The 13260-nt window shown below is 44.1% G+C and overlaps 1 protein-coding gene across 1 annotated transcript in view; it reads left to right on the forward strand.

Moving 5' to 3' along the window:
* The first annotated feature begins 1022 nt into the window (after window positions 1-1022).
* Window positions 1023-13260, forward strand: part of LOC144824329 (uncharacterized) — a 60057-nt gene continuing 47819 nt past the window's right edge. The window contains exons 1-7 of the mRNA XM_078683446.1: window positions 1023-1053; window positions 2820-2870; window positions 4187-4448; window positions 8583-8697; window positions 10626-10713; window positions 11213-11319; window positions 12130-12349. Of these exons, the coding sequence (XP_078539572.1) occupies window positions 8617-8697; window positions 10626-10713; window positions 11213-11319; window positions 12130-12349 (496 nt within the window). The 5' untranslated portion in view covers window positions 1023-1053; window positions 2820-2870; window positions 4187-4448; window positions 8583-8616. The remainder of the gene's footprint in view (window positions 1054-2819; window positions 2871-4186; window positions 4449-8582; window positions 8698-10625; window positions 10714-11212; window positions 11320-12129; window positions 12350-13260) is intronic.

Here is a 13260-nt window from a genome sequence, read left to right on the forward strand (position 1 = left end):
GTGACATGGACACGGCACGCAGAGTGCATGGTCCAATGGTGTTTCGAATCTCCCTCTCACGCAAACGCACGCACACTGCCCTAGACCCCGTTACATTCACAAACCGCGCTCCACACTCGCTATTTGACATTGTGAGCTGCACCAGGCCTCCTCAAGACTCACGCATCTTGTCAAGGCCCTCTTGGATCTACACACACCCGTCTGTGGTGCTTCTGGATTCCCGCACCTACACTGATCATCAGTTAGACGTGCTAGTCTATTCTCTGGAAGCCACTTCCTGCTGCAGTGCAGTAAATCCACCCAGAGTGTTTGCATGTAATCTAATTAAAATCCATTATGAACCGCAACCATGAACTCAGTCTTTTAAAGAAACTGGAGTTCCTGGAAAGAAAATAGGGTTGGAAATTGTATTGCTTCCCGTTATGATTTCGGGGGATCAGCCAGACACGCAGAGAAGAACCACAGCAAACACACAACTGAAAAAAGCCCACCTATGGAGTCTCCCTCCCTACCTGACCTTTCATTTCTGGGGGAAATAACACATTTTTCCTGCAGGGTGAGTGTGCTTGTTTCCGGTCCAGGGAAGACCTGTCTTGGCAGTTCAGGCTGGACTGTTCCCCTGAGGCACAGGGTCAGACTGATTTCATATAGCTGGGTCTGAACTGGGGTGGGAAGTGAGCTAAAGAATGATGAGTGTCTGAAAAGTTTCAAGGCTCAGTCCAGTCCAGTCCACCATTTCCTTTTGTTTACCCAGGCGTTGGAACTAGTCAATGGTTTGTTCATTGCTCTTGATTCAACTGTGGGGGGTAGTCTAGGGCACACACATGAGTCGTAATGGACCACACTGAGGTATCGAAGAGTAACTAGGGCCAGAATGTAAGAACTCTTTGCTTGTTGATTTAATGTGTAACAAAGTTACCGCCGGGCGCGAGGTCGCATTAATTTACGCTTTCTTCCTGTGCTTGTTTGCAGCCCACGCACAGACGGAAGAGGGCGTCCTGCAGGCAGATGAACCGGAAGAAGACTCCTACTATGGCCAACAGAATGAAGAAGGTATGTGTGATTCTCCTCGCTCTTCATTGCCCCCACTGCCCACCCCACAGATGTCGGATATCCCTGTTATCCCTGTCATCCCTGCAGACACGCACTTCCGCACGCGTGCCTGCTTCAAGCAGAACAGGTGTTAAGGAGGGCTTTACTCTAACCTGAGCTTTTAATTCCAGCCCATCATCAACAAAGACACAGGCTACGCGATTTGTTTGCTCATTGTCAGTGAAAAACACACATTTTAAACACGCTGAGGACGGGCATTTTGCCTATATTTAGTTTTGATTTATTTGTAAACTTGATTAGCACTGGGGGCATAATCCAGGCGCGTGTGGTTTACAGTGAGTGGGAATGGCACCTGGCAGTTTCCTCCATGTCTCTCTGAGTGGAAAACATGTATTTTATCTTTTGTGTTTTTAAAATGTTATAAATATTAGTACACAGGGACTCAAGGTGCTGCTTTAGAGCACTTAACATGTGGCACATAGTTCTGTAATGAGTTCCAGGCACCAGTTTAATTCATTTGATTTGACATATTTATGAGAAAGCCATTAGTGCATGGATTCTTAAAGCCAGCCCTTCCTTCCTGTTTCACCACTCCACCACAGGTGTGCCAGAGCTCATTATTCTTGCCTATCCGAGGGGCCCCACCTGGAAAGTAATACTTTACAAAAAGTTCCGTTTTGCAAAAAAAATATGAATAAAATGGATAAATTCCGACTTTGACGCTCCAAAGAATCTTTTCAGCCTAATGGCATTTTGATGAAAGGATAAAAATGCACCAGTTACGTTACAACTGGTGTTATGGCCGAGCCACGGGCAAGTGGAGAAGTGTGGCTTAGGGGTTAGAGGCGGCAGACCTGGAGCTTGAATTCGGCCCTGGACCAGGGTTCAATTCCCCGCCTCGGCGGGTCTTGGGCTCAAAATTCCACGGACTCGTTAATTCTCGCCCCGGTGCCTTCTCGACTCACGGGTTCACACTCTGCGACTCTGGGCAATAGCTTGCTTAATCTCCACAACAGCCCCTCGCGGTGGGATGCCTGGCTTTCACCTTGTGGATACCCTGCCAGGGTTATCTCACAGGGTAATACCAGGACGGGTTCCCTAAGCAAGCGCGGAGATACCCCAGGGTAAGTCGTGCGCTATACAAGTTTCATTCATTTCATTTCATTTCATGTGGGTGGCAGAAATCCTGGCTGCTGAGATATGTTTAATTGTAAGGAGCTATGTAGTCTGCACGAATCGTCCCCAAAACAATTTTAGTGGAAATGTTCCTAGTTAAAGTTACAAAGATGTATAATTCATTGTTGATTTGTTCGTGTATGTGAGTGCATGTGTGCGTGTATGAACATGGAGGTGTTACTGGGCGTAAAAGGGCAAAGCTCTAGCTCGCCAAAGCAGTGTAGGCATCACAACATGTTGGTGATGAGCTTCAGCGCAGAACCATTGCTGGAAGTGCTGAAGTGCCAAGGCTGACAAAAAGTGGTATGTACACTTGGTCTCAGAAACCATGGAGTCCCAGATGTGTAGAACACCATACACCCTAAACGCCAACAGCACCGACATTGGCCTTCCTTACGAGAACAACAATTGCCCACCGCGGAAAATATGCCACTCATACACCCACAAGGCCCTCCTGTTTTCTGCATTAATATCATCATGTTGTTGACTAGGTTTCATTTCGCTTTCTTCCACCATATCTGGGTGCACTTCATCTGTAGCCATTTTTCTTTGCTGCCTCTAATACTATTGATATGTTTATCTTTTTTCAGTAGTATCATCTGGAGGAATTCCTCGTGGTGCTCTGAGACAGATACCAAAGCGTAAGTACTGGGTGATGGCCACAATGGAACATCCCAGATGTCCCCAGAATGTAATACTGGCTGGATGAGGACACTGAGAGGATAGCAGTCGGACGAAGAATTCATCTCTTATAAATATAGGCAAGAGATGGAAAGAGAGTTTGTGTGTGTGTGAGAGAGAAAGAGAAAGAGAAGATACACAAATTGCAAGCTCTGTAGGTGGACATTACTAGTTCTACATTACTTTAGCTGAGGGATCCCAGACCAAGGGTAGCAAAGAGTGTGATGCAGCATCTATGCATGCCCGCTAAAAATACGAACAGAGAAAACAAAACATGGGAGTGAAGGGTCAACAGCAGTCTGATGGCTAGACATTTAGGGCCAGATGTAGGAGAGCAAATACCGGTCGGTAACGGCCGAATTCGGCCGTTACCGACCGGTATTTGGGTTTTCACATGTAGGGGCCATTATTTTACAGAATCGGTACATTTACCGATTCGGTAAATTTACCGATTCTGTAAAATACTGAATCGGTAATTTTACCGATTCGGTAAATCCAAATGTAGGTGACACTCCTGAGAGTGTCACAGGCCCTTAAGAGTCGGTATTTTACCACACAATCCTATTGTGTGGTAAAATACCGAATCCAGGTGTGCATGCACATCTGTGCATGCACACTGTGCAATGTGACACACAGACATGCCCTTAGGGCATGTATGTGCACCACATGTCACACATGCCTTTACTTCGGGTGCTAGAGGGTGTCAAAGTGACACCCCCTGCACCCTTGCAACATTCGGTATTTACCGATTCGTTAAATACCGATTCGGTATTTCCCATTGATTCCTATGGGCTTCACAGCCCATAGGAATCAATAGGAAATACCGATTCGGTATTTACCGAATCGGTAAATACCGAATGTTACCGATTCGGTAATTCATTTTAAAATTTTCCCTACATCTCCCTCTTTCATATTTACCGATTCATAAATACCGAATCGGTAAAATTCGGTATTTATGAGTCGGTAAATGTCCCTCACCTACATCTGGCCCCTAGAGATATAATAGATACACAACTAAACTATGACTTGAGACACAGGAAGAGACAAGCATACAAGGTAGTAAATAATGTATCTTTCTTCTGGAGACAGACTGACAGAGGCATAGCTGAACAGATATGCAGACTGAGAGGTCGCAATCCTTCATCAATGGTAGATTTGTTGTGATCAGAAAGATGTGTAGACAGTTGTTGAGACAGACAAACAGAACGCCACCACCTGTTCTTAAGATGCTATTCACTGTGCCATACCTGCCTAATGCTCTGCTTTGCAATCACAGCTCTTATTGAGGCACACAATGACCAGATATGCAGCACATGGGGCAACTCGCACTTCAAGACCTTCGATGGTGACGTCTTCCACTTTCCGGGGACCTGCAACTACGTCTTGGTCTCCAACTGCAAGAGCACATATGAGAGCTTCAATATTCAGATCCGGCGTGAGGTGGTCAACAACATACCCACTATTACCCGCATCACGTTGGTGCTGGAAGGCGTGGTCATCCAGTTGAAGAACGGAAGCGTGAAAGTCAACGACGAAGAGTACGTTTGAGTTCCCAGTGGTACTAGCGGGGGGAAGGAAAAGAGGTGTTCTTGTAGGGAGCCATTTTGTTACCTAATTTACATTGCAATGGGGGTGAGAAAAGTTTCTATCCTAGTGCCAGAATTGGGTGAACATCTTAAGTGGCATGTTTATAATTCGAGTCCATAGCTAATCAGGGGGCAAACAACATATTTAGTTGTGCTTTATTAACATGTGTCTCCTTCTGATCCCTCTTGGATTAGAGACCTGTCCAAACTAGGGTTAATGTCAGCAGGCCCCACTCAGAATAGGAAGCTTTGAGAGAGTAAAAGAGACATTCACTGTTGAACGTGGAAGGAAGAAAATAATACTGTGTGACATATTAATCTTCTAAATCAAAAAAAAATCCGATTGTCTATTGTCCTTAAATGCACACTCTCTATGACTCCCTCAGCACATTGACACTGAGATGTTGGTTTGTATAAAGAAACTCGGCTAACTGCCCACTTTCTCAGTTATGCCACTTTCATGGTTATCAGGCTGCAGACTTTTTTACAAGGCACAAGACAGGGTTGCCCTCTATCGCCCCTGCTCTTTGATCTTTATATCGAGCCGTTTGCTCAGAAAATTCGGGAGGATAATAACATCATACCTTTCAGATATAGAGATTGGGAAAAAAAAGTGTCCCTGTATGCGGATGATATTATGATTATGACTGCTGATATCAGCACAGCGTTTCCCTCAGCCATAAAATTGGCATTAGAATTTGGTAACATCTCTGGCTATGAAGTCAATGCCACTAAGACTGAGGTTATGGTGTGGAATAGCGCAGTAACTGGGCTGCCTGTGAAACCCTGTGATTACTTGAGATATCTGGGCGTGAGAATTGTTAAGGATATTAATTTGATAACTTCTACAAACTTTACCTTAGTCGCTAAAGAATGTAGGAAGTTGATGGGCTCTTGGGGAAATCTCCCATTGACACTCTTGGGACGCTCAAATTTAGTTAAAATGTCCATTTTGCCTAAGTTGACTTTTATTTTAAATAGTATACCACTATATTTTGAGCCAGCATTAATTTCGAGGATGCAGAGTGATATATCTAAATTTGTTTGGTAGAATAAAAATATAAGAATAGCCTGGAAGAAACTAAGGCGTCGAAGGGAGAAGGGTGGGCTGGCTGGCCCAGACCTTCAGATCTACGCTTGGGCCTTTCAAATGACAAACGCCAGAATGCTGTTAAAAACACCATCAAACCAGGACATTGGGTTGATGTTTACAACATTATTACAGTGTGAAGGACTAGGGCAGTCTGGGTTCCTCTTTAAGTTTGGAGACCCCAAATTTTTAAAGAAAATTAAACTTAAGGTGTTGCAGGGCCTAGTAAAAACTTGGTATAATTTGAGAGTCACTACTAAAATAGGGTATTATTGGAACAGATTTCCTATATGGGATCTCCCTGCTCCTCCGGGTTGGGCTAATGATATATTGATAAGTCCATTAATTGATGCTGGAGTCCTAACATGGGGTGACTTGTTTGTGGAGGGGGGCATGCTTTCTTGGGAACATCTAGTAAGCAAGGTGGGCCCCAATTTCTCCAGATTTAAGTTCCTACAAATCTCAAGTTGGGCACAAGCATATACAGTGGAGGTTTCACGTCGCCCTCAAATGCCCCTAGGAGGAAGCTCTCAACTGGAATCTTCTTTACTTGACAAAATACCTGCACCGAAGGAGGTTGCCTTTTTATATAACCTAATCTTAGCGGAGATAGACAGAGAATTCCATCTTCCAGATCAACTATGGGGTTCCCTGTTACCTTCTGTTAATTTGCAGGAACTATGGCTAGCCTCTTGTAATGTTCTTTGGGATATAGTTAAACCAGCTTGGCTCCGGAGAAACCACCTGTATACCCTCCATAGGGCTTACTATTCCCCTCAGAGACTGTCGAAATTTTCAATAGGGGAACCAGTGGCATGCGCCCGGTGTGGTCAAGTGGCAGCCTCTGATGCACACACATGTTCTATGACTGTCCACATTTAACATCTTATTGGCACTCAATAGCCAATAAATTAACATCTTCAATAGGCTCTATAGTGGACATAGATCTTCGGCTTGTAATATTTGGAGTAGTAGATCGGAAGCGAAGTTCAACTAATAACCTTTTTTTCTACTCTATGTTGGTGGCCCGACGAGAAATTTGTAAACGTTGGAAAGAGGCTTCCCCTCCGACATTGCACGACTGGTGCTCCTCTATGCTACAATTATCAAAAATGGATCTTTCCAGGGCCGGAAAATCAGATAAAAGAGCATTTTGGCAGAAACTTGATTGGTCCCAATAAATTAGGCTGTTTTTTTTTTTTCCCCCAGTTCCAATGATTATGAAGCCATGATACACTCTTTCTGCTAGAACATCTTCGCTGTTTTACTAGGCGACTATAAAGCAATGGTGGTAACAGGCTAAATGGCAAAATATCTGTTCAACCCTAAGCAAGGTGTAAGGGTATGACGGGAGAACGACCTGCTGAAGGTTTTTTTTCACACAATACACTTGCCAGTCCTCGACTGAGACAGCATGTTGTTACCTTATGTCTCCCTGTCCATTGGTACGGCGGATTGAAGCCATGGTGGAGATGAGGAACACAAAAAAAAAACATAAGAGTTTGAAGACCAGCCTCTGTTGTCCTTTTTTTCAGTCTCACCTGCTGCTTTTTGTCCCCTCGTGGACTCCGCCCTCTGTATACAAGTTTTTCCTTGGTGCCATGTTGATGGGATACTTTGAGGCCACAAGCATAGAAGTTAGTTTGTTATTGCCGTTCTCGGTTATTTCTGGAGCTTCTCCACGTGGTCTCTACACTGCCTTCAATCCCTACATAGATCGAGAAGAAGGCATTATTTTGCAATGGAATCATGCAGCCATGTCATCTGAGGCACACTCTGCTAGCTCAGATGCTGCTGTACACATAGAACAACTAAAGGATAGGACAGGAGGGGATAACATTTATTAGAGCACGCTAAAACCCAAAGGTGCCAAAGTGCTATAGCAGGACAGAGGAGTCCGCAAGAGCAGTGCAGCTCAGAATCAAGGATTCTAAGATGAAAAGAGCCAGGTTTTCAGATGTTTTCAAAAGGAGGTTAGAACACACTTTATGTTATAAAAAAACTTTTAATTCACATGAGAAAAGAAAGGGGGCATCTCTGGCACTGAGAGGTTTTTGCACTGACTGGAGGTTTCCCACAAAGATCGCCTGTTGGGGTGCAGAAGGTGTTTCCTGTGCAGTCTCGTATTCAGTACACATTTGGGATTGGGATGCTCGGCACGCACCCCTACATTTTTGATGCTCGTTTTCCCACAACGATTATAATACAACTAGCCAGTTACCACATTGGTGAGTGATAGAATAAAAATAGCAGGTCATGATGAACAGAACTGTCTCTGCTGGTAACGTGTGCTCAGGAGAATGGTTCTCACTCGCTCAACAGATAGTCATAAGGTGATCCCAAGATCTGCCGCTCCAGGGCTGCGCAGAGGTGGATGGACTTTTGTCAACATTGCCTATCCTTCTATGACTCTCTGTTTTGAACTAGAAAGCCTTGCAGAGTTTTATGGTATTCAGAAACTGTTCTGAGCCATTTGTCCTAAACTCAGGATTGTTTCAATGAGCTTTTGTTATGCTCGGAAGAACTATAAGTGTTTGAAAATTCACCACAGTCATCAAAAAACATTGTTACGACCATAATACTGTCTCCAGGTTTAACTTCAGTTTCAGTCCATCCTCCAAAGGTGCACCGTCTCACAAACCTCACACTGCTCCAAGCCTTTACCTGAAGGTATGCCTAGCCCGGTATCACTCATCCTTCACCAAAACCTTAATGGTGTATTTATCTAACTGTCAGTAGGAGACCGTCTCCATGCTCTAGCGAAGGCATGCCCTGGAGAACAGCAGACCACCACGACTCAAGAGTGTGTGGCCACTCCTAGCTCCAAGCTTACACTCAGGTCTGTCTGTAAGGCTGGCCTGGTCCGTGGTGCCCATCAGCCTTGTAGGATCATTGTCTGTTTCTTCTTGCATTGTCTGTTATGAAGCTTTGGCTTCCAATCATCTGCACTGCCGAAATCATTCATGCTAAATCTCCTTTACTCCTTCCCTCCGCAGGACGGAGTTGCCATACAGCCATGCAGGGATCCAGATGGATCTAAACGGTATCTACTTGCGCGTGACTTATAAGGAAGGATTGGACTTCACGTGGAATGAAGAAGATGCCGTCATGGTAATGCATCACTTTCAAGGAAATCCTTTGAACACTGGCCTCTATACTGTAGGGCAGAATAAGATCAAGTGTATAACAAGGGAGAGAGTGAGGGAGATTACACAAGTTATGTGTGGTGGGAACTCCTGGTCCCCGGATTTAATAGTAGCAACAATGAAGGAGTACCCCCTAGGAGGAGAAACAGAAAAAAGATTATTTTCTTTGTCTAGAGCGTAAAGCTCAGGTTAGCACAGTATGCCCCAACCCGTAACAGGACAAGGCATGTCCTTGAAGAAGACCCCTCACTCACCAACCTGGTTGGTGACATGCTTCATCATCGGGGTCCCACCCCATAGGCCGAATGCCCATAGGGTGTGCTGCGACACCTGATTACAGTGGAGCGGGTTTTTTTGTTTATATGTGCAAAGAGTTACAATAATATGTGTGTTAAAAAGGGGCCAAATCTACTCACAACAAGACTTTATTCTTGAGTGTTTGGACCCTCATAAAAAACAGTGTGGCACCTGTGCCTAATTAGGAAGGCTTCGGTGTCTAAAGAAGTGTATTAAATATTAAAAATAGCGTAGTGTGCTATGTGATTAATGAAAATTAGGTCTACATGTTTCAACCATTAACAGATTGTAGGTTTTCGTCAGGACCGTGGTGATTGGACGGGGTGGTCCGCACACGCTAAGGTGCGTCCTGCCCTCGTTCAATTAAAGACCATAAATAGCGGTCTAGTGTAAAAAAATGTTTTTTCCTGGATCAGGAGAAAAACATTCGAAGCGGTAACTATCGCTTCATGGGCATCAGAGTATCCAAGACGGCAAGTTTCCGTCACTTGCGGCTTCTGCTCGTCTGGAATTGAAACCTACTTGGTCATTTCTCCGAATGCCCCGTGTGTAAAACCTTCTCCTGCATTTGATTTAATAAACTATAATGTTGTTTATTCATAATGGGCACTCAGTGCACATAACAACTAACTTGCCTCCTAGTTCTCTATTGGCATTATTTTCAGGGTGGGGAAAAGAATGAATCTTTCTGAATTTTTGTTTGAAAACTATCACTTAAAAAGAAAATACTTCTCTATGCACTGATATAATCTGATGTATTAAAGTGAAACGGGTCTGCATATTAATGAAATACACTTTTTATTTTTGAAGAGACCTTTTCAAAATTTTACACTTTTGCTGCAAGTCTTCTTTAAAATAAAGGTGTTCCTATAGTTAAGCAGGGCAGGACAAACTAGTTACTTCCTTTCTTTCACTTCAATTGACACTTAAATAAAAGCTTGACTCTTTATTTATCGTAGTGCTGAGTTGACCAGTGGGCCACATTTAGAAGTATGGAGGGTCCGTGTGAAGCCCCAGGGCAGTACTTTGAGTATCACTAATCTAATGCACTGTTGAAAAGACCACTCATGAAGCAGGAAAACCCCATGTAGCCATTTCGCAGTTAATTTGTTTAGAACTAGGAGAGCTGTCTCGTGCTCCTGTTGGGGTTGATGAATGTTGCTTGCTCTTCCAAAGCATGATCACAAATGTGGCCCATGTGGCCCCTGTTCGGCCATCATAGTACTGGTCTTAGCATTTCATGTATGGTGAAATAGAACAATGAAAGATTGATAGAAAACTACAGAGGAAGGATCAGCCAAACACAAGACATATACTGTGGATCCTTTCATGGTGCCTCCACTCCCACCAGTAAAAGACAATGCAAGTTTCAGCCTGTGAATGACCTCCATAAAACTATAAATAAATTAGCATGGATCATCTTCATTGAATGCTCTTTCGTCAAAGTTTCATATTTTACCATCGAGCATTGTGGTGGATCATGCAGCAGCTGAAGTCCTCGGTCATTGCAGCCCAATGTTTCTAACCAGGAATACACATCTTTTTTCTGATAAACAACACACAAGATGATCCTACAACTTTCTCTCTTCTTTGTAGGTGGAGCTAAGTGAAAACTATGCCAACACAACCTGTGGTCTCTGCGGAAATTTCAACAACATTCCAAAGGACGAGTTCCTTGTAAATGGTAAGGATAAGAACCAGTTTCCTTTCTTCCAGTCCTGGTGGGAAAATCAAGTGCTTGGTCCTTTTAGGAAGTTCACAGAATGTGTTTATACTGGCACGATCTGTACTACTAGTATTCAAAACAGGATGATGCTGGAATCTAGATTATCTAGATTAGACTTCACTAATCTGCAATCTTCCTTGTCAATAAATAAGACCAGCCTGGACTAAATCTCGAAGCTCTGGCTAATGATCAAAGCATAAATATTATTAAGGGACAGTTTTGTAACTTTATTCCATGGAGAACATCTCCGGCATCGAACAACATAAACTTCGGCCTTAACGACAAAGTGTATGTTAGGATGCTTGCTCTCTGTGTTTACATGTGGTTGCTGAAGACCAATCACATGATTTTGTAGTATCACAGGGCAACAAAATGCGCCTGCGTGGGTATTATGGCGGGATTGATAAATGTATTACTGCAATGGACACGTAACCTTTTCCCACATTTCTTTTTTTAGGATTCGAGATGACCCCCCAACAGTATGGGAACTTTCACAAGCTGAACGACCCCACAGAGGAGTGTGAAGATACGATTATTGAGCCTCTCAACAACTGCACCGGTTACGTAAGTGTGAAGCATTGCTCCCAAAGAGATTTTTTTCTAGCATCTTTGCAGCACAAGTGAAAAACTCACATGTATGCCTAGCTGTAATGTTCTTGTCTCAGATGCAGATCTAAACGTGCTTTAAAATCATCCATGGGTCAACCATGTATAGCTTGCACTGATGCACCAGTTTTTCATGGCAATTACCGATAACGATAACCGTGAATTCTGGCTGAAGTGCATTTAAGAGCCCTTGGAAACTTAACCCCTGAAGTTTCCTTACAAATCACCGTTGTACTGAGTTTTTCATGACTAAGAGCCTGATTTAGATCTTAGCGGATGGGTTACTCTGTCACAATGGTGACTTAGGATATAATGGCATTCATATTTTGGCAGACGGGATATCCATCACCGTTGTGACGGAGTGACATATTTTATTTTCGAAGATATAAATCAGACCCTAAGTCATCCAAGCTGGACCAATAGGCATATCCTAGAGGCCATCTCCAACACAATGTCATGTTTTGAGGACTGACTCGGAATCCATGTCCGGTTTCCAAGCCTGCAGACTAAAGAGTTCAGCGTTCCCACAGTCATACTTGGAGAGGGGCTCTGCACATGCGGGATCTTTGTGCAGAATGCATTTTGCCTCACGGTGCTACTTACATGTTCCAATCCGGAGGCCAATGAGCAGCATGCCTGCTGCTTTCACATTCTGCCTTATTTTGAAGTACAGTAAAAGAGCTGCAGTTTATGAGTGTGTTCCAGATGAATGAGGATGTGTCAACGGTGTCCATGCTGTTTCACAGTTTCTACTCCATTTTGCCTCAGGAGGTCGAGTATTGTGAATCTATCCTGACTTCCAGTGCCTTCCATGACTGCAACGCTGCCATCCATGTCCAACCATACATTGAGGCGTGTGCGCAGGACCTGTGCCGCTGCAATAACGAGACGCAGTCCTTCTGCCTATGCAACACCTTCACCGAGTATTCCCGGCAGTGCTCCCATTCTGGCAGCAAGCCTATGAACTGGAGGAAACCAGATCTATGCCGTAAGTGTTCACTGGCAGAGGTATTTCTGAATCTGTAACCTCATGCTTTAATGGAAAGGCTTGCCTATCCCCCTAAGAGCACCCGCAGCCGTGGCTTGCTCTGGCTTGCTCAGGCTCTCTGACCTCCTGAGATGAAACACTGCTTCAACAGCCCTGGGTCTATATAGCACCAAAAGGCTCTCACATAAGGCGCATTAGGGTTGCATTAGCGGATATTTCCTTTGTGGGAGGACTGACGTGGAAGACACTGCTAAGAGTAAAAAGTTCAGGTTAGGAGTGCAATATTTCTCTGCATACAAGACTCCTCCTGGGCCAGTGGATGGTTGAACATGAGTGTCCCACAGAGAAGTAGGTGGCTCTCCTGGATGGGCCTTGCTGTTAGCGAGCAGGCAGTAGGCATGTAATTGTCCAGCCAGCTGAGGAGCAGTGCCTGGCCTCTGTTTACCCAGATAATGTTTTGGAGAGCAATGAAGCAATGTAATGTAGAATGACTTAGGTGATTAGGCCTGGTATAGCGAACCTTTTCTAAATTGGATTGAGATGTAAACATAGTCTAGTAGCACATCTAAGACTGCTGAGCTTAGTCAGAGACAGGCGTGATGCATACAATAGCGTCCTGTAAGAGGCCACTAGTGCCTGATCAGATGCGTCTCTAAAAGTGTTTTGTTGTTTGGGCATTAGCAAAAACTGGGCCATAGATGAAATTGGTGGGATCACTTACAATGTGCTAACTTAAAGAGTGCGTGAACACACACACACACACACACACGCATCCTGATTTCCATAGTTGACCACCAGGTTTGATGCACATTTACGTACACATACATATATATATGCGGCCCTGTGGAAGGCAAGGGTCAAAATGCGTCGACTGTCCCTCTAATGTTTGTACTAATGGTGACACAATAAAG

This window comes from Lissotriton helveticus, chromosome 3_1 (assembly GCF_964261635.1).
Source record: "Lissotriton helveticus chromosome 3_1, aLisHel1.1, whole genome shotgun sequence".
In the NCBI taxonomy this organism is placed as follows: Eukaryota; Metazoa; Chordata; class Amphibia; order Caudata; family Salamandridae; genus Lissotriton; species Lissotriton helveticus.